Below are 22,022 nucleotides of genomic sequence, written 5' to 3' on the forward strand. Positions count from 1 at the left end.
CACAAAGATGAGCAGGGGGCTGAGCATCTCTCCTATGAAGTCAGGCAGAGGGAGCTGGGCTCGTTCACCTGGAGAAGAGAAGGCTGTGAGGAGACCTCATTGCAGCCTTCCAGTATTTTAAAGGGGATTATAAACAGGAGGGGAATCAACTTTCTACTCGGGTGGACAGCGATAGGACAGGGGGGAATGGTTTTAAGCTCAAGAAGGGAAGGTTTGGATTGCACAGCTGCACACAGGGCTGTGGATGCCCCGTCCATCCGTGGAGGTGTCAAGGCCAGGTTGGATGGGGCCCTGGGCTGGTATTAAACGTGCAGGTTGGTGGCCCTGCCTGCAGCGGGGGGTTGGAACTCGATGGCCCTCGGGGTTCCTTCCAACCCAAGCCGTTGTGCGATTCTATATCCCACTACCTGGGACGCGAGCGCCTACAGCACATGGCTGGGCGTCGTAGGCAGGGATGCTTCACCGCCCAGACGGCCACAAAGCGGCGGCAGAGGGAGCGAGGCACCGTCGGGCCGGGCGCTGCCGTCCAGCAGCATCCTGGCGTCCCTCCGGCAGGCCGGGCCGCTGGCTGAGCGCTGCCCGCAGCGCCCGCTGCAGTCCCGCACGGCGCGGCCGGGCGGAGCGGCGGGGCTCCCTCTGCTGACCGCGGCCGCCCGCCGAGCGGGCCTGCGTCGCCGCTGCGGAGCCGGCTCCGGGGCTCTGCTCACAGATTCGCCCTAAGATTGTTGTCACAGCGCTACTCGAGCCGGCCCCGCGGGGACACCCCGCCCAGGGGTCCTGTGGGACAAAGTTCTGCCCAGGCATTCAGAGGGAGGGAGAAGCGAGCCGCCTCCAGGCACTTCTCCAGGTGAACGTCGGGCAGTGGATAAAACGGCACAGAAGGTCCCGTTCGGTGCCACGGTGCAATGGAACAAGGCGGTCCTGTGCTGCCCCGTGGCCCCAGGTCTGCCCGGGCTCTCCTCGGGCGGCCGGGCGCTGGGAGCACGCCGCACCTCTGTGCCGGGATCCGGCCGTGCTGCAGGCACACGGCGGCAGCGCAGAAGGGGAAGAAGCCCAGCGGGACGCTGCCCTGGAAGCCGCCGTGAGAGCTGCTCCCAGACCTGTCACCTTTCAGGGCAACGGGACGTGAGTCTGTTCTCTGTGTATAGCCGAAGGGGAACGGATTTATTTCATTTACTATCTTTATTGGTGGAGGAGACAGAGTGCGTCTCATCAAGTATGACATAAAAGCGGGTTGTGCAGTTGATACTTGGAGAGCAGGGGCACCAGTCAGAGGGATGGGAGCCTCGCTAAATGCAGCACAGAGCGATGCTAAGTACTGCACTGGAGTGGTCCTGCAGAAGGACAGACTGGAACTGACTGGGGAGCAGCTCTGCAGAAAAGGCCCAGGGGTTCCTGGCAAACAGCTGGACAAACATGAGCCAGCAGTACGGCCTGGCAGAACCAGAAGCCAGGAGCACTGTGGGCTGTATGAACAGTAGCACAGGGTGCAGACTAAGAGAAGTGACCACTGCCCTCGACATCATATACAGACACAGCAACCAGTACTCGGCCCCAAATACAGGGAAGGCGTCAACAAGCTGGAGAGCTTAGCACCACCACGATGCCCAGAAGCTGAAGTACTTGGCTCTTGAGAACTGACTATGGGAAGTGGAATTGCTAGAAAAGAGATGGCTTTGGAGGACCTGATCACAACCTTCCAGTACCTGAGGGGGATACTGAGTAGACAGAGCTGGGCTCTTCACTATGGTACATGGCGGGAGGACAAGTGACAACAGATTTCAACTGGATAAGAAGAAAAGTCCCTCTTGGGATAATTAAGCATTGGTTCATGGACCCAGGGGATTCTGTGTGATCACTACTGTTGCAGGTTTTCAAGATCCATCTGGACAAAGTCCTGAGCATCCTGTTCTGAATTCAGCATTGATCCCGCTCCGAGAAGATGCTGGACTGCAGACCTCTTGAGGTCCCTTCAAGCCCAAGCCCAATTCTGTAATTATAGAAGGAAGGGTGTAGAAAATAAGGGAGGTTTCAGTGATCTAAATAACCTTATTTCCTGAGCTCTTTGAGCAAAGATCATGCTCTGAAGAACCTGGACAGGGCCTGCATTTTATGGATGTAGCAGTAAATAAAGGGGACATTCCCATTGTTTCCACTGTGCCTATGGACCCTGCACCCACAGACTGCCACCAACCTCCATGTCTGCTTTTCTGTCGAAATGAACCCAGCCTGCCTACATGAGGGACATTGGTGCTTAAGGGCTTGGCAGGAAACGTTCTGGAAACTTCTAGAGCTAAAAACAGGATTTAAGACCTACCAGCTACATTGAAAAATACTCTCTCAAATACTTAACATATACTTACATGGCCCACTCCAGCTTCTCATTCTTGATGGAGTTATACAGTGTCTGCAACAAGAACATGCTATTAGCTGTGTCTCTCATGGAAGACATGCCTGGGTTGTGGAGATCACCTCCTCTACACCCTTATCTGTGTTCTCTGTGTTATCTGTGTTCCTTTCCTTGGAAACTGACCTGGAGAAGTATGTACTAGTGAGCAGGACAGCTGCTGTCCTAATAGACCATTTTCTGTCCATGAGCCACACAAGGGACTGGACTGGACATGTCAGCAGCAGAGAGGTAAGGAGACATCCTTGCTCAGGTGCCCATCTGTGATACTTCTGCCTAATCATAGGTACTGCATCTAGAGAATTCTGGCCTACACAAAGTTGGTAAAAGAAACTGGGGTACATGAAGACACCTTCCAATATCTCAGCTCAGGGGCCCTGAGAAGCAGGAGAGGGACAAATAACTTTGGGGTTCAGTTTTTCCAGTTCTTCCTGTGCACAGTTCCAGTGACTCCTCTGATGCACTGGGAAAGAAGAAAAGAACTAGGGAATCAGAATGCAGAAGCGGCCTCAATACACAGGAGGGTGTTAGGGTGAGGATAGTGGGAAAGGTTTTATCTAAAGCTCACTGTGACAGCTCTGATGTGGCTCTGGTCCTTTCAACTTCCTTCCATACTGTAAAATCCAGACCAGGCCACTGTGGCAGGCGCAGACAGTGGTGGTGGTGTTAAACCACATAAAAAGAGAAAATACAAACTTTGCAGTGTCTGAGCAATCTCCCTTGGTACTCAGCTAGTTGCACTGGAGCAGTACACTTAATTACATGGAATGGAAGGCAGAGAAAAGTATCTATGCCAGATGGCTATATTTCTGGGGAGTGTTTTGTTCACTATGTTGGCTGGTGCGTCACAGAATACCATGGTGGAAAGGGACCCCTGGGATACTCTGAGAGCAGATAAATCCCTGGATAATCTCGATAAAACACCAACAGGGAACAGAGCTCTGATGGCTCCCTGCAACTTAGCAGAAGGTGTCCATTTAGGCTGCAGTTCTTCTAATAAAGTAAATGCATGATGGAAAATGCTGATTGTCATAGGAGGACTAGGTGGCACTACAATAATAATATCAGCATCCCACTGTCTAACGTGTGTCACATTACCTTCAGCAAATCCTTTGCAAAGTCCTTCCCATCGTTGAGCCCATCCAGGTTTGTTATGAACTGTTGACACGACATCTTTTTGCCAATGTTCTGCAAGGCAAAGAATCAGCTTATTAAACTTCTGGAAAGTTTTGACTTCAGTGAGACTGTATTTTAAAGAAATATTTTATATATAGTAGCTCAAAGCTAGAAGGGGGCATTCTGCTCTGACTTTCTGTTGGGCTCTTTGATTTCTTTCCTCATATCCAACAACACTCAAACATTTCAAATTTCTTTTTATAATGATGGAGATAAAACACCTGAAAACAATTCCAGCTCTTGCTCCAAACTCTCTAAGTGATCTTATCTAATCTCTGGCCTCCAGGTAGGCCTTGGTACAGAAACTGTGCCTCAAAACTCAAGACAAGTGCTCAGACTCTTGTAAAGTAGTGGAACTTGGGTGGGCCTCAAAGCCTATAATGTGTGAAAATATGTGAGCATGCAGTATCAACATCTGAAGCACTGGGAAATGACTTGTCTTTGATGGAAACTTATTTTTGGTTGCTGTTACAAAGAGATCTAGTGACCATGTGAACTTGCACGCTATGGTGTGTGACGGCGATGCCCAGATCCTGGGACAATCTCATGACTGAAACATCATCGTCACTCATCACCAACTAATGCCACAGTGGCAATTTGGTGCTGGAGCTGCGAGGTCATCTGGCATCCCTGATATCAGTCTGCAGCACCTGTTTTCCCTTACTCCTCACAATAGCCAGGTGAGTCACTTTCTCATCTTGCAAGGGTTGAGGGGCTGGAGGCAAGTGGCTCTTTTCTTTGCCTTCCCCTGCAACCAGAGCTCTCCAGAGGACTGCGACAGAGGTGTGGAGGAGTGCTGTAGGGTTCAGAAAAAGGAGTCGGATACTACAAAGAAAGGACAGGTGTTTCTAGCATCACATCATATCGCAGCTTCCACACCCTGGAGCGAGTCCCCAGGAACAGACTCTGTGGTGATAGAGCATGGAGTGCACAGTGCAGTTAGTGAGGTGACATGAGGTACCACCAGTGTTCCTAAGGATCCTGGTACCATCCTGGTGCTTGAATGGGACCTGCATCAAGGTGCTGATAGGGACCTGGGAGGAGGGATAAGAGCAGCTGAGCCAGGACCCTGCTTAGAGATTCGGTGAGAAGAAGGGCCTTGCAGGGAGAGAATAAAGCTACAGCAGACAACATAGGAGGTGCCATACAGAGAAAAGTGTCTTCTCCGTGCAAGAAAATAACCTCTTGAAAGAGACCAACACCAGAAGCCCAGCAGATCTGAGGGATTTCTCCTCAGGAGAAGGCATCAGCAAAGAGCGAGGCCCTGGGGTTAACCTACAGCAGACACAACATACCAGCCACCTGTGACTGCAGGCATACTCTTCGGCTGTACAGGGAGCTGGTGCTGCCTTCAAGCAGCTCTGCCTGAAACTCTATAATTATGCCTCCTGTTGGTGCCAGCTCCAGATGAACTGGCACCCCGGAGATCAGGGAAAAGAGGAATAAAGTACTGTAATGAATCTGCAGTGCCTGGGGACTGCAGACGGCACAGTGTGGTGCAGCATGAGGATCAGCCATCTCAGTGGCTGTTGCCTAGAACGGGACCCCATAGCTGGCTGCTCCTGCAATCCAGAGCTCTGTGGGGGGTCCAGACACAGGAACATGCAGGGAAGACTGCAGACATGCTGCGTTTCTTCAGCAGGGGAGGGGAAGTTTGTGCACTCGCTGGCTAGTGAACAGGGTGAGTAGGCATGTAAAACCCACAGCAATGAACCTGCAGGATGGAGGAAGGTTGGAAGTGAGGAAGGAATGTTGCCTGAGACCTTGAAGTACCAAACCTGGCTCTTTCTCCTGCATGAGAAGATCTCAGAGCCCAAACTGAGATAGCAGCAGCGCTGTGAAAAAGCAGCTAATTGCTGAGCATCCAGGGAAGATGAAATCATACCCTTCCTCTGACAACCAGAAGAGGTGATGAAAAAGCTCCAACAAGGATGTTAACACTGTGAATCAGCTTGTTGGACCAGGCTGTCAAAGCACTGCAGAACCAGGGGCAGGACACAGGCTGCTGTCAGAAGGATTGTGCACAGGTTGCTGTGGTGGTTCAGACGCAATACCTCACATCAGCAATATCTTAGCACATCAGCTTGCTGCTCCGAGGCAGGGGCTGGAGTCAGCTACTCAAATCTATTGCCCTGCAAGTGCTTCCAAGTCAAATCCAGCAGAGCAGAGAAAACAGAAAAGTGCTCCAGGGCCTGTACTTTTCAGCTTCAGTTGATCAATACTTGCAAAGAAACGGTACTGTGATCCCAAGTGTTTCATAATGGACAGCAGCAGCACCAGGAACTGCCTGAGCTTTCACATATTACAGTTGTATTCAGCAAGTATGAGGAATCCCAGGAACAATTCCAGAAGGGGATGCCAGGAGGGCAAAGTGGGCTGCCTTCCTTCCTATGCAGTAGGCCATTCAAGATTCTGCTGACCAGATCAGCAGACCATTCAAGATCAGCATGACCACCATGTGTTTACATAATCTTCCAGGGAAGCAACTGCACACTTCAGACATCAGTGTTCTGATGTTCTATGTCCCTTGGGCAGGGAGATGTGTTTTTTAATTTCTGGTCAGACAAATAGATGGGGGCATTTTGCTTTTTTTTATGATACACTGGTCACATATGAGCTAAAAAACAAGCCAGCAAAGCTGCTTCATGGTGCCACATAGCCACTATTTTTGATATGTCCTCCTGGCAGAAAAGATTTTATCCCATCTTAACTTGCTCCAGGCCATGCAACAAAGCGTAAGAAATCACTGTGAGGTGATCACTTGGCACTGTGATGTGCTTAGATGGAGGAGGAGTGAGTGAACAGTGGCTAAAATAGATGAGGAGTGATAGAAAGTCAGATGAATGGGTAGGATGGGTAAGGGAGTGGATGGGCAGAGATAGATGGCTGCGGTGGATGGGAATGGACGGATTCAGAGACAACACACATGACAGTGGTTAAGAGCGTATAAGAACGAATTGGGAAAGATGAGGTTGGTCTGATAGTGGGTACACAGGGCTGATTAACACAGTTCAATTCCTATGCTCACAACTGGGATCTTGCTGCTTCTGTGCCACAGCTGACTCATCCAAGACAACTGCAGTGTTCAGGTTGCCTCTTCCAACCTTTGAAAGACACTGGGCTGTAGCTGAGTGTTATTTGGCTCTTGAAAAGTCATGGCATCAGGAGGCTGGGCAGGTACATATGGGTGAGGGAACACTGAGTGCACACTGGGAAAAGCCCCGGGAGGAAGAGCAGCTTGCTGGGGGCCAGAGGCCATAGAGGGTGGCTTTCTGGCCTGCTCCTTACAGCCCTCCCTCTTAAGGTGTTAAAACATTTGAGCTGGAGGCCCTGGGCATCAAACAGCTATGAAGTGGTGAGTGGAGTGCATCTCCTGTGAGCTCCCCAGCATGAGCACCCTGCCCTGAGAAGGCCCTGCTTTTTACTTGGGCTTTCTTGGCCTCTCCCAAAAACTCATCTGTGAAAAAAGAAGGGGAAGGTAAAGGGCAGGGTAAGGGAAAAGAGGAATAACACACAAAACAGAAGCTAAACTTATGCTTCAGCATGAGGTGAGGACTGTTGGTCTCACTGGGCTGAAGGATTTGATAGAGAGTCTGTTTCAGGTTGCAGAATCAAAATCGACCTTCTGCAGAAAATGATCCTGCAGACTCTGGGTGCCGATGACTGCTGGACCACACAAAGCTGCTCTGGGCAGAGCGCTGCCACTCTCTAGGTGGCTTCAGCAGCTGCTTGTAACTTAAAGCCCTTCAGCTCTCAACGCTCTACTGACACAACAGAATCTGTAGCACCAAATCATAAGGTTGGCTTAAAGGAGAATATCACAGGGTTTGTAAGACTAATAGCAATGGCTGTGGGGTTGGGACCTGCGAAGGATCCCATTTCATGCTTTTTTCAGTGGCCATGAGAGCTGCTGGTTTGCTTTTTGAATGCAAGGCTTGTCACACCACAAGGTGACTCTAGGAGCAAGGCTTTGGCACAGTACTTGGTACTCTTCAACAAAATATAACCTGAATGCTGGTGATGCATAGGTGTTAATTTGTCACTGTCTTTGGGTGGCCAGGTGTTCTGAACAGGGAGAAGGAAGTGCATTGAAAAAGAGACATCCCAAAGCTTTGCATATGAGGGACAAAGATGGAGGAAAAGAGTGCTTTGTTGTGAGATCTCCTGGAGCTCAAATGGCACCAGAGCATGGTACAGAGTTGCAACAACCTGATTTATATTGTAAGGTTTGCAATCCTGCTGGGTTTTAAACAGCAGGAATAATGTAATTCTACAAAAATGGAGCATCTCATTTTAAAGAAGTACATTTCCTGGGCGGTTTGGAAACAGCATCTGAGTGTGCCAGCAGTATTGTTAGCAGTACTAAATCAGAACTCCAGTGTGACCACGTGCAAATCTCATGTTTTAAAGCCAGTCTCGTTACTTTGAGGCTCAGGCTCAGTGTATATCACTGCTGGAATGGAGAAGGAGCCCACTGTGAAGACACTACTGTATACAATCAACCCTTTACCAAAACACCCCCCTTCTCCTAATCCGAGGAATTTCCAACTCTGTGGCAGAGGAAAACACTGAAACAGACATACAATATTACAACGAGAAATAAAAAAATGAGTGATGTGCAATACCATGACAGCATCTTCAACAAAACAACGGGTGAAAGACAAGTCACACAGCCCCAGGTACCCTGCAGCTTGGGGAGGCTTCTTTGCACAAGGAAAATTTCTTGTGACTCAGATCACCTGCTAATGGGTTGCCGAGGAGTGAAGGACACTGCACAATGACTTAGGAATCCGGACAAACAAAATGCCTTTTTTTTTTTTTATACACAGAAAAAAAACAAGTCAAATGCTAGTGCTTTAAAGCAAAACACTAGAACGACTGCACTTACCACCTGGTAAAGGGTTAAAGAGCAGAAAGAGAGGTTCCAGGAGCAGAAGGAAGAGGGGAAAAAAAAAAAAAAAAAGAGGAGGAGAAGAAATTAATGTTACACAGAAAAAATAAAGAGAAGCTCAGGCATTTCTATATCTGATCAAAAGAAAGCTGTATTTTTCCTTACTTAATTAGCGTGTGATCATTTCTTCTTACCAAACCTATTATCAATGAAAAACGAATGCTTCACAAGTGCACCAGTGGTACCATCACCATTAGGCACTGGTAATGCCTTTGCATCTATGCCACCACAGATGAGGAGCATCCATGTGGTGCCCTCACCTGTACAGTCTGAGGCTCCCTTTAAAGGTGATTATAAACCAGTCTGCAAATAAATCAACGTTATGTTCTACTGCCACCTTATTAAAAGCATAATGAAGAGAAAATCAGGGCAAGTCTCTGAAGATGCACGATGAATTGTTACCAGCTGGAAGCAGAAGAGGACTGTGGTAATACAGCTTGGAAATCAATGGGGCTGTGGGGCAGAAAAAGGGACTACATCTAGCATAGGTTTCACATGTGCAGTCTGCAGTAACAAGCCTCCTCCCCTCCGTGGCTCCAGGCCTAAGTTCTCAGAGGTGAAAGAAGGAGCTGCAGTGAGCTGAGACTCAAGCAGCTCCTCTAACCCTGGGCACAACCTGCTGCAACACTGTCTGCACCAGAAGGCTGGACAGCAGGAAGGGCAGCAGCCCCTGCAGCCTTCCGCAGCAAGCAGGGCACAGCCTCTGCACTCCCAGCTGCACGCCACAGCCGTCCAGCACAACTAGTGAGACCTATGCCCAGGCCCACCTCTCCCTCTGCAGTGACTCTTCCTCCCATTCTGCTCTCTTTGTTACACATTAGCAACAACCCAGCTGACCTTTTAGGAACAAATCCAATCTATGCACAGCTGTGAGAAGATATCTCACAGCCTCTGCGGTTTTCCAGTTGCACCTGTGGGCAGTAAGCTCTGCTCCCTCTGCTCGCCCTGCTCTTTGTCTGATGCGATGCTTTCCAGTTGCTGTCTGCAGTGTCTTGGGGAACATCTGGGAATTACTTCACGTTCTGGGAATGAAAGATCAGATCTGGTCCTGTACGAAACTAATGACTCTCTTGCAGCAGTTTTGCAGAATAGGGAAGCCTCGTGTTTCTGCATCAGAAGAAAAAGCAGCACACTTGGAGCTGCTGTTTGCTCCACTGCAGAGACCAGTGCTGAATGACCTCCCCACGAGAGCTTCTGGGGCAGAGCTGATGCATGCAGTAGGTTCTGGGAAGAGAGCTGCATTGCCTGTGCCTATGGAGGATAACTGATGTCAGATGTGCCTCTGGCTTGAGCGTGCAGTAATACTAAGAGAAGGGCTGTCCTAGGGCTACGCCTGGCACCCACAGTCCCTATGGAGCTGGTCAAAGTACTTGCGTCCAATCTATCTCGGTTTTCCAGCAGTACACACTGCACAACGGAAAAGATCTCTACACTCAGAAGGAAAGAAGGAAGGATACATCTCCAAGTGCTACTTACGTGGCCATGGAGGTCTGTGTTTAGCAGCATCAGGGCACAGGTGAGTGTATGAACCCCATCTGAAACACACAATAGTCAGACAGCTATTTTTGATCCTCTTCTCACTTAGTTTCTGTTTGCTCTATCTCAGCAGCCCATTCATTCTGAAAACAGAGCCAGTTGCTATGTCTTTGGACTTTAAAGAACACTTATTTCTTTCAACTGCATATGGTAGTTAAAAAAAAATCTGTTTTCCCCTCAGACTTTACTTATTCCTTAAAACATCACCAGCAAACAGGTTTGAAATCAGTTTTGTCAGTGGCTCTCTTAATATCTGACCTTTTGCTGAATCCATCTCCTCTTACTCCATCCTCATTTCAAGCCAACAGCATTGCAGAATGGAGCAGAGACCCTGCTGCTTTAATCTAGTTTCCCTCCACTGACCAGTCATCACACTGGTTTCCCCTGAAGTCTTTAGCCACCACTTCTGAGCTCAGCAAAAATGATTACTGCAAATGAGTGCCGCATTTTTGGGTCTCTTTTTTTTTCCTTCCACTTGAGACAGTGCAGCACCCTCTGCTGTACCAGGCAGCCTGGTGACTTGTTATTTCAAAACCATGCTGAGCCCTTCAGCTGCTCCAGGTCAAGAAACCTGTCTGCTTCCACACCACCTCACAACATGCATGGACCACACAAGGGGGTTGGGGTGCTCCTCCCTGGGCACCTTATGCTCAAGGCCAAGCTCCAAACACTGCCAGCTAAAGGCAACCAAACACGCAGGAGCCCAGGATGAAGGCAGCTGAGCACATGAGCTTGTTCCCTTTCTGGGAAGAATTGTGGTGTGTGAGGAATGAAGGGTTTCTTGTGGGAACATCTCACACCTCTGTTCCAGGTCTGACAATCCCAGGGCTGTGCCATCACAGACGTCCCCTTCAAGAGGGAATCACCTCTTAATAAAGGCACTTCCTCAAATCTACAGAAGCAGTTTCATTCTTGGAACAAAGTGCCTACTTAGAGCATATTCTGGAGCCTCTGTGGAAGATTTTGGGCTGACATCTTCGCTTGGCTTCATTGACTTACTGGGGCAGGTAGATCATGCACTCCATGGCCCCAAGGTGGAGCTGGTGTCCCAAAACCTGCTGCTGGGCTCAATCACATCGACATCTTTTTACTAGAACAGTGTCTCAGCACAGATGTATAACTCTTCTGGATCTGGGCTGTATCAGAGTAAGAAGGCACTAATAGTCTGTCCAAGACACAAGTGTCTGGGAGAAAAGCCCACCACCCCCCTCAGTGGTCAGTGGCCTCTTCCACCTCTGTTTTCAGTGTCCTGTCAAGCAGGGCGAAGCGCTTTTGGTGTTGCAGTAGTTGTTCTCCATCAGAGGAAGAGTTACTGAATTAGCACGCAGCAGGGTCCCAAATCGTCTTAGAGGGCTGCAAGGCCTTCACAATGACCACGTCAGTTCTAGACAAGATTGCCTTGGCTTTATCATGCCTCTATGTCCATGGAGTATCACAGCCACAGGTGTTTCTTTAGATGTCTAGATAACACGTACTGGCTCAGATGTCACTGTGCTGGAACACCCCGTGCCAGTTCATGCTGGACACAAGAAGGAACTGCTTTCTGAGGAGAGTGAGCCCTTGCAATAGGTTCCTTAAACCACTGCACATCTAATGCATACTTTTGTAGTGTCCTGCTGAAGGTGTGAACTGTAAGAGCTTTGCTTTCCCCTAGACCTGTCACATACTTATTGTATTGAATTACAAGCGTATTTTTCAAGCCCCATTCACTTCTGGCACTGAGTGAAGCTTTGTTTTGCTCGGTACTTGTATTTGGTCTTCAGGGTGGTACTGCCCACCCTTGTGACACGTGCCACTATCATCATAAGGCACGCTGTAGCCATGAACATTAACAATGTCATGAGAGTGGTGGCAGTCATGTTTCAGTTCCACTTTTCCTTACTCTGAAGAGTTTTGTATTGTTTGGGGTTATAACATTTTCAGATCAGTCACGGAAGCAGTGACACCTTGACTGAGGGCCATGCAGTTGTTGAGGAGTTTAATCTTCTCAGTTCCTCCTTTTGTTTTTCCTATTAGCAAGTGCTTTTCACACATCATTACAACTGGGATCTAACTTCTGAACACTTGTCATTATTGTGGCTCTGTCACAGCTGCTGACATTGGCAGCTGTGTAAACTTGTGTTGCCACAGCAAAGCTTGCATGCTGTTTGCCTACTCTGCCCTCTCAACGCTCTCCTGTTTATAAGGTATGGGATGGAGCCAGAGATCTGACTGCCTTGTGCTCCAGCTCAGCCTCTGCACAAGCAGGAGTGCACACAGTGAGTGTAAGAAACATGAGGACAAGACGAGGAGGAAGGGTCCCAAGGCCCTTGTCTACAGGTTAGAGATGAATGCAGTGGAGTTGAGGATCACATTTGGGAGAGGTGATGAAGAGAGGTCAAGATTGGCCTACAGCTAAACGTCTACAGATGGAGAAGCCCTTCCAGGGAAGGTCCTCTTGGGATCAGTATGAGAGAACATCACATGCACATGTAAAGCAAACCTAGGGAAATGAAATAAACCTAGACGTCATCCAGCTAAACTTATACTTTACTCAGCTACCGCAGACAAAAGCAAAGAGGTCATTCTGCTTCAGAGAAGTTTGTGGCAGAATAACTCCAGGGTTTATGTGACACTGGGCAGGGCTACTCCTTGGCAAGGCAGCTCTCAGGCCCAACTGCCACATTCTAAGCTGAAGAGGGTGGAGAAGGAACAGCCAGTAGTTCTGTGATGCTGGTTGAGAGCAGGTCAGCAGCCTGATTTCCACCCATGCCTGGATGCAGGCACTACAGATGCCTGTAAGCAGGTGTGTAGAGATACTCATGCAAATATGACCTTGGGCATGCTCATGTGGAAGGGACCTTGAAGATCACTGAGATCCAATCTCCCTTGTGTGGGCTGGCCGCCCCCCATCAGCTCAAGCTGTCCAGGGCCCCATCCAACCTGGCCTTGAACGCCTCCAGGGATGGGGCATCTACAACATCTCTGGGCAGCAGTGCCAGTGCCTCACTGCCCTCTGAGTAAATAATTTTTTTCCTGATATCCACCCCAAATTTCCCCTCTTTTAGTTTAAAGCCATTCTCCCCCTTGTCCTATCACTGTCAGACTGTGTAAAAAGTCGGTCCCAGGAAAGCAGTACCTTCAGAGGTGCTCTCCTCTGGGTTGCACTGGCAGTATCGCCGGGAGAAGTGAATCAGCACACGCTCCCGCTCCTGTGTTTCTCCCATCAGTGGGAATGCTTTCAAGAATGTCCTGCAAAGAGAAAGTGATACTTAAGATGTCATGGATCAATCTGCTGGAAAGCATCCACACTACAGGGAAAGATAGGAAGGGGGTCCGCATAGCAGCTGGAGAAGCCTCTGTCCTCTCCACAGCCCACGCCCAGGGGCCCTGCAGGTACAGGCCTTGAGGCTGGTCCTGAGCTGTGCAGGGAAACATACTGCCAGCTGAGGTAGGGCGTACCAGGCTCACTGGCATCAGGATGGGTCATCCATCCTAAGGGCAGAAGTTGCTCTCACTTGCTCTGAGTTTGTACAGAATAGGATTCCCAGGAAAGCCGCTCTCCACCGCGGGGAAGCAGGCTGTGGGTGTTCTTAGCAAAGCTCGCTTTTGGTGGCAGTACGTTGTGCCAAATGTGACACCAAAGCAAAAATTAAATTGTAACCTGTCCCTGCTCCTGTCCATGGACAGTCTCTGTGGAGTCGGGAGGCCCAGAGAAACCCACCTGCTCTGCCCCCTCCAGCCCAGACATACGTGGGGGTGCCGAGAGCCCAGCTCACCTGAGTGCTTTGTCCAGGGTCAAGCCAGTGAAGTCAAAGAAGCTGAGGTACTCCTCTGCTACCAACTTGCTAAATTCATTACTGTAATTAAAGAGGGAGTCATCAGCCTTTTCATCAGAGAAGGAGACACTGTCTAGTCCTACTGCAGTACTCCCATTCTCCACCCCAGGCTGGCTCTCCTCTCACCCTCTCACCACAGCACCTCACACTGTGTCTTTCTGCAATCATACTCTCAGACACCACCTGCCAGATGGATGCCAGCTCCTGGGGTGCTGGATCAGTCAGGGTGCAGGAGTGCTCAGCTGAGATTCTGGCCCCACTCTCCCCTGAGTAGTTTGCCAGGGCTGTAGAACACGTGGAGGTTTTGAAGGATGCTTGGGGACTTAGTGCCTTTAAAGCCAGAATGGGTGGTGTTAAGTTCCTCTATCTGCACAGCTCAGATACCAAAACTGCAAGTATGATGAATGACTGTTGGCAAGAACATGGAGATGATCTCAATATGATCAGCCTTGCTCATATGTAATTCATTCTCCTTCTCCCACAAAATGAAACGCATACTAAGTGTTGCACATCCAGTCTCACTTCAGGACCATCTACAGGCTGAGCTCAGAGCTCACACTGCCTTTCCAACAGCACTGTTTTATCTTCCACTGTGAGGCAGATGCTGCAAAGCTTCAGGTGGATGCTGTTTGGAAGCACAGCACATAGTGGAGTAACTTCTTCACTTGTCCTGCAGCTTCAAAGCAGGATGATGTGAGATCATGTCTGTGATGGAGATGTCAACACATCTTCACCCCTCTGTCAAAGAAACAGCAGAAATGAAGGAAGCCCCAGGCTGCCCTCTGGAATGCTCTTGGCTCTAAGTCTGCAGAAGACCTCATGTGTTGGCTGTACAAGTGCTGGGAAACAGCCACTGTTGTCCCTTCCACAGGTCAAGCCCCACCTCACAAATGTAACCATGGAAAAAAGCTCCAATTCCTTCAGCCTAGGCAACTCTGCCAGATCTGCTGGGAATCTGGTTGGGCATTCTGGGCACTGCACACACAGAATCACAGAATGGCCAGGGTTTGAAGGGACCTCAAGGCTGAACAAGCCCAGCTCCCCCAGCCTGTCTTTGTAGGGGAGGTGCTCCATCCCCCTGCTCATCTTTGTGGCTCCTCTGGACCCTCTCCAACAGCTCCCTGTCTTTCTTGTACTGGGGGCTCCAGACCTGGTCGCAGTACTCCAGATGGGGCCTCACAAGAGGAGAGTAGAGAGGGACAATCACCTCTCTGTCCCTGCTGGCCAAACCCCTCTTCTCATGGAGCCCAGGATACCATTTGCCTTCCGAATGCAAGGGCACACACCAAGGACAGCCATGTACTTCATCACAGGAATAATCAACAGGGGAAAACAAAACATCTGATTGATCCCACTTAACCTCAAGCTGGACTTGAAGAGCTGGCCTTGTCCAAGGCTCCCTAAAACCAAAACAAAGCAGCAAGCTATAGTCTAGCCCAGATCTCAGGTGGACTGAGTTGCTCTTGAGGTGTCTCCATAGCCTACACTGGGGCTATATCCTAACTCAGATTCTTAACTGGGCCTACAGCCATGCAGAATGAAGGAGGTGGGAGATCCCTTTCACCACATTTCCCTCCAGGCTCACTGCCCATCCTTCAGCTCACTGAGTCTTTCTGGTGGTGACTCACAAGCCAGGATTCAGACAGAATGGTGAGCAGTGGTCGACACCAGCTTCTGTTGCGACTGCATCTCCCCAGCCCATCGTGTCTTCCCATGTGCCTCCCCAGATCCCTCCCAGCTTGGAGTAGTTGGAGGCAGACTCAGCTGCCAAAATACATGCTGTTCAGGGACTGAGACATTTAGGGTTAACATCACATAATGCTGTCAGCTGGAAAGAAACTATTTGGTGATATCCAACCTCTGTTTCCTCGTCATCAAGTTTTTCATACTTGCTTGACAATGATGAACATATTGGGATTTTTAAGAAAACTGCCAGTATTTACAAAAAATTAAATAATAATAATAATAATAATAATAATAATAATAAAAGAAGTATAATGAGCTGAAAAGTCTAAAAATGAGATTTTTACTTTTCAAACAACTGTCCTTGTTGGCCCACCTCCTACACACAGCTTCTCTGAATGCATCACTTAAATGTACTCTATTCCCACAAATGCAGGCTGGTTTTACATGAGAAAGACGAGCCTAAAATACACCTAGCTCCAACCTCCTTCATTTCCTGCTCTGCAAATCCACATGCCTGGTCCAGGAGCCTGCAGCTCTATCCAGGTCTTGTGCTGGGAAGTGTTCCAGCTTTCTAAAATTCAGCTGATCAAAACCAAAATTGCTTTTTTTTAATGGATGTGTCAAGTCCCAGCTGTGGGTCACCGAACAGCTCCTGCAGTGTGAGGATGGCAGGAACCAGCAACAGGGCGCACTCAGATGCACCCCCATGCTAAAAGTTCATTGCCTGGAAGCTCCCCACTCAGCCAGCTGGCACAGAAGATTTGCAGGAAAGAAGGATGCTAGGCTTGAGGCAGCAGCAACCAGAACTGCATCTGTCACAAGAACCAAGAGAGAAGAACAAGCACGCTGTCAAGATACAAAAAGCTGCTACAGAAGATCACTCAGGAGCTCCTTCCTTCCTCCCCAGGACAAAGTTGAATCATGGACCATCCTTGCTAATGGAAGCCTGGGTGTTTGCTGAGGGACAGCTGTGTCTTGCTAGTCAGGATGGCAGTGAGCCATTTCAAGGACATACAAAAAACAAGCAGTGTTATACACGACCTGGGAGAAATATACAGGCAGTTGGTGTCCTCGCACCCACTGGCACCCTAAAGTCATGCTACTGCTGCGCTTGTTGCTTTGTTACTGTTTCTCTCTCTTTTACAAATCACTGTCTCTCTCCACTTTTGAATAAACACTTTCACTTCCCTTCTGCCTTATCCTGGCAAGCCCCCCAGCTGAGGTAACTTGGACATGCAGTGCGTATCTCACTCTCCATCCAACTCTTGCAGCTCACACTGCCTCACCCTCCCCACCACAGATGCTTTTCTCATGGCCATGCTCAGTGCTGCCTTGGCCTGCTGCTTGGCCAGGCGGGCTCTACACCAAAGACCACTTACTTTTTCCCGAGCTGCCGTGCCACATCACAGCGCTTGAACCCTTCGAGGTTGTAGAGGCGCTTGGCCAACCTCTTTGCAGCCTCACTGTCTGCCCTGCAGCCGTTTGCCAAGGTGTCTGTGCTTCCCTGGTCAAGCTGCTCCGTGCTGCCCATGTCAGAGTCAGAGTCAGAGAGTGCATCTTTCAAGCTGGCGTCACTACACAGAAACAAGAAACAATTCAAGGAGCAGCAGTGTGACTTGGAGGAGCCTGAAGAAAATACCACATTTTGATTTCTTCTTGTCCTAACCAAAAAATACAAAAAACACATTTGTGAACTGGACGTTGGGCAAACCCTATTTCATTTCAGGTCAAAAATGCATTTTGATGCATTCCAAAAAGTTTAATTTCAAACTAGTAGGAAAAAGATGGAAATTATTTCTTGCTAAGAAATGAGGATATACTCATTCAAAGCAAAGAGACTCAATCCTTTTTTAAGGTTCCACTGCCCACATGGTATGAAAAGCTGTCCTGAATGGATACGAAGGTGCCAGAACAAATACCCTTCTGGTTTGTGTTGTAGGGATACCAACCTCTTTTGGAGCTGCTGACATTCAGGAAACCCTTTGGTATAGCTGATACACTTTTAGGTTCAGATTATTTGCTGAGGGTGAGAAAGTGCACTTGAACTTGTGCAAAGTGCTGTGGCTGGGCCCCCAGGGTATCATGCCGAGGGGACTGGCACCAGACCTGATGTCACTGTCCAGCTGCTGCCCCCAGATGGCACGATGGCCAGCCGTTCTCACAGATGACACCCTGCGTGTTCCAGTGGCACCAGGCAGGTGGGGCTGCATCCCTTTGTTTTCATGCCAGGCCATGTCATTTCAGGCCAGTTCTGACACTTATTCACACATTTTTGGGCACTGTGACTCACAGAAGACCAATAATTAGCCGGACATAATCCCATGTTCTGGCTCTTTCCTTGCCTGGCTGCCCATCTCCTGGCTCCCACACACACAGAACTGCAGTACAGCCCCTGCTGCATCCTGGGGACGATGGCTTGGAGCTGGCCCAGCGGGTGACATCTCCACTGATGTCCTCACTGCCTGCCAAGAACTCCTGGGGAAACCTCTACAAAGGCGCCTAAGCGAAACCTTGAGGCTCACCCTGCTTTTCAGAGCACATCTGCAAGTGTGCCTGGCTGACTGCTACCTGCCATGGACTTTGGTAGTTGTCAGGCAGACAAGGCAGTGGTCTTCCTACAACAGTGCTGGCCTGCTGTAAGAGCAGGTGGGATTTGTGTGCAAGCAAATCAATGCTGGTGCCCTCCAGAGCAAATGTGTGCACAAAGTGCTTGAGCCTTGGCTTTTCTTGGGCTCACAGTGCTCCTACAGGACCCAGCAGATCATGTTCATCCTTGGGCCCTGTGTTCGAGAGCAGGAAAGGCAGACACAGATCTGCTGGGGAATGGCTGATCTAGTGCCATGTGGTCTTGGCTGTGTTCTCAGCCTTTGAATAAGAAAGTTTGTCCTGTGGTTTCTCTCTCTGCCACGACAACACGTGAGAGCAAGCACAAGAGGAAAAAAAGCATCTACACCCATTATGTCCTATAAGCCTTGCTTCTGGGCTGGGACCCCATAAGACAAAGGCCCCTTTACCCTAGGAATTCACAGCCTGCCCTACCTGATGGAGTTAATGATCTTGGCGGCGTCTTCCTCTGAACCTTCCACATGGAACCCATTTGGGATATTTTTCAAGGACAACCGGCTCAGCACATTCTCTGACCTGCTGCTGGTAATTGAGTGCCTGAGAGGGCTCCCAAAATCCCCCTCTGCTGGCTTTGCTGCTGCCTGCTCTTGCTTATCAGCAGCCATGTGCTGAAGGGATTCTCTCTGCTGGGCCACCAGTTTCTGCTCCAAGAGCTCTGGGCTTTCCTTGACCCGCTGCTGGATCAATGGGGTGAGTGGCGCCTCAAAACTGACACAGCTGTCTGTCTCATCTGTAAGAGAGAGGACATCCAGAGAGTCCAAGCTGCTGTAGTACGTGCCCTTCATAAGGTCAGACTCAACAATCTTCTCAAAGGTCGAGCTGAACCCATCCCTGATGTCTTTGAATTGAAAATGTTCCTTGTCGTCCTCACTGCAGCTCAGCTTGGCATCTTCAGCAGCAAACCTGGACAAGAAGGGGAGATGCAGAAAAAGTGGTCAAGGAATTGCTTGTACTGTTCAACTTGGAGTTAGGGGGCAGGAGAAGAGGTAGGAATGGATGTTGCAATCATAGGTCCTTGGGAGTTCTCAGTGGTATAACCTAATTGCTTCCCAGTTTTATTATAAGCTACAGAGCTGAAGAAGACAGAGCTTTGCAATGAGCCCCTCAGGGACCCAGTTATTTATGGTTGTGCCCCAGCAAAAAGCCAGAGCTCTGAACTGGAAACATTGGTGCCTCACACTTGCAGCTGGACCAATTGCCAGAATTGAATTAATGTAAGGGTTCTCTCTCTCTTCAAGTGCTCCGATTCTGGCAGCATCAAAAACACAGAAGACATTAAAGATTGAGATCAATTCATGTAACTGCATGTTGGCAGCAAATGTCCCTTTGTAGCAGAGAAAAAAACAGAAACCATTAGGGAGCAATTCATACGCTCTTCAGCCTTTTGTCTTAGACAAGACACCCTAGAAGAGCAGGGCACCCTGCACTGAGAGGAACATCCACGGGGATGGAGCCCAGGCAGGGGAGGCTCTGTGCTGCTTTACAGACAGCTGTGGCACGAATGCACAACATTAGCAGTGTGACAGAGGCTGCAAAATGCACCAACCTGCAAGGTTAGCTTCTGGGTAAGCAACTGCCAGCTATTCTAGCTTTCGATGCAGGGACATCAGTTCCAGGGCACATCCCAATGCAATCACACAGGGAGAATTCAGCTGGGCCAAACACCTGCTGGGAGCCCTGAGGAGATGGGAGGGCTCAGTCCATCCTGAAACAGCCTGAATCAGCAGGCCAGCAAACAGGCTGGAGCTGGTAAGGGACTGGGAGAGGACACAGTGTGGGCAGCCAGCCCCAACGGTCCAAAGGGGTATTCTATGGCACACAAACCCATGCTCAGCAAAAGCCTTGTGGGGGTGGTCTCTGAAAGTCACTACTGCTTAGAGACTGGCTGGGCATTGATCTGTTTTTGATCTGATTGCTTTTGTATCACTTTTTTTTTTTTTCTCCCAGCAGTCTGGACACTTCTCAATGCACTTTACAAAACAGCTCAATCTTTCTAGGCAGGGAAACTAAGCCACACACCATATGGAATTGCTTGTAGCAAAAATAAGGACAGGTAGGGGAACAGAGCCCTATCTCAGCAGCAGAAATCAGAGAACAGGGAAAGCAAATGTCTGCCCCCACAGCCAGCCCCATTCCTCCAGTTCCCAGCTGCAGCAGCTTAAGGATGCCCTGATCTAGAAGCATGCAGCCCGTTTTGTCCAACAGACACAGGCTCCCTGCTTTCAAGGTGGGGATGTACCCCTGGACATCACTGCCATGCTTGGCAGATGCTTACTGGAGCCCTGAAGCCCTCCAGCTCTGCTTATACCATTTCAGTCTCGGGCGTATATTCTCCCGGGGCAGAAAGAATTTGTCTGTATTTCTATGCAGAGCTAAGCAAGCAGCAAAGAAGGAAGGCTGCTTCTTGAGCAAAGAGCAGGTCAATGAGCAGCAAGGAAAGAATCTGGTCTTCCTTTTCCCCATGCTGGAAAACACACTGCAATCAAAGCAATTGCAGTCATTTCCAATTTGTTGATTTTTTCTCTACTTCTAAATGTCACCAGGATCTACTCACCAGATGAGATCTTCAGCTCAGCTGAGACCCTTTCAGATGGAACAAATCCAGCTACCAGCTCAGAGTGCCTGAAGGTGGGAGGGGCAGCCTGGTCCCCTCCGCTGTGGCCAAACCCAGCCACCTCGGGAAGGATTTCCCCTAAAGAACCGGTTTGTACCCAAAACCTGCTGCTGCTTCCGAGCAAGATATCATTCACTTCCACTCATTTATCATTTGACCACATAGGGGAGCAGTAAAGCATCTACAGAAAGGCCAAGACAATCCGTTTTGATACCTTTCAAAGTAGAAAAACCCTCAGTACAGTGTAAAAATCATTTTTTTGTCAAGCATTTTCTGTCAAAGCACAATCAACCACCAGAATGGCTGGGAATGGAAGGAGCCTTCTCAGCTGATATTTTCTTCTTTATTCAGGATTCAGAAACCTCACTCAATTTCACTGCTCCTTCTGCAATCACATTACTGACTCTGGCCCACAAAAACAGTGTCTTCAAATGCAGACACTGCCCATTTCAGCAAGATCCTCTCCCTCACTATGTTCAGGGCATGGCTGGAAGGCCTGGCAGGCAGCTGGGAGAGAGGTAGCACTGCAGAGGATACCCACATGCCTGGACCTCAGGACCCTGAGCAAGGCTGAAATGAAGAGGACCATATAGTGTCCTCCCCTGAAATTCACAGCACCGCACCCCTCACCATGTGGCTGGACAAGGCTGATTCAGAAAAGATGCAGCAAACACAGAAACATATGCTGTATCCACAGTGTTACAAAGCAAGCCAATGGGAAAATCATGATGTTTTTTCCTGACCTTGCAATCAACAGGCGAATGCAGCACAGCCCTGAGTTTACTGGTCCGGAGATACCATCACAGTGTTGTCACTTCTGGGAAAGCTTGGCTCTGCAGTGCCTCGGGCAGGGTGGAAGATCATTGCAGGACTTTGTGGCCCCATGACCTCGTCACCAAGGGGAACACACCTGTTTGGGAACTACTGCTGTCATTTCTGAAGAGCAGCTGGTTCTGGGCAGCAGGGGGTACCCCATGCTGAGAGGTGATGCTCATACGGATCAATCTCCAACATCCTCATCAGCATGGGCAGCGAGAGCTCAGCACTTAACACAAGCACTAATTCCAGGCAGTACAATGGGACCTGGCATCCCTCCACATGGAGAAGTCCTTAAGGTCATCCCCCTTGTTTGCTACAGCCAGTGCACTTACAGATTCAGACATGCAATGCAAGACAGCAGGAACTTTGCTAAAGGTGATCTCCTCACCC

The 22,022-nt window shown here is 49.3% G+C and overlaps 1 protein-coding gene across 2 annotated transcripts in view; it reads right to left on the reverse strand.

Annotated features, from left to right (window-relative positions):
- Positions 1–22,022, reverse strand: part of PSD2 (pleckstrin and Sec7 domain containing 2) — a 72,690-nt gene that overhangs the window by 14,901 nt on the left and 35,767 nt on the right. Inside the window, exons 4-10 of one of the 2 annotated variants that reach the window (XM_048960804.1) lie at positions 18,614–19,102; positions 16,954–17,148; positions 13,829–13,909; positions 13,189–13,301; positions 10,009–10,069; positions 3,506–3,596; positions 2,364–2,407 (exon numbers count right to left, since the gene is read on the reverse strand). In XM_048960804.1, the coding sequence (XP_048816761.1) occupies positions 2,364–2,407; positions 3,506–3,596; positions 10,009–10,069; positions 13,189–13,301; positions 13,829–13,909; positions 16,954–17,148; positions 18,614–19,102 (1,074 nt within the window). The remainder of the gene's footprint in view (positions 1–2,363; positions 2,408–3,505; positions 3,597–10,008; positions 10,070–13,188; positions 13,302–13,828; positions 13,910–16,953; positions 17,149–18,613; positions 19,103–22,022) is intronic. The other variant, XM_048960805.1, reaches the window with a different exon arrangement.

The sequence above is a fragment of the Lagopus muta genome, chromosome 14 (assembly GCF_023343835.1).
Source record: "Lagopus muta isolate bLagMut1 chromosome 14, bLagMut1 primary, whole genome shotgun sequence".
In the NCBI taxonomy this organism is placed as follows: Eukaryota; Metazoa; Chordata; class Aves; order Galliformes; family Phasianidae; genus Lagopus; species Lagopus muta.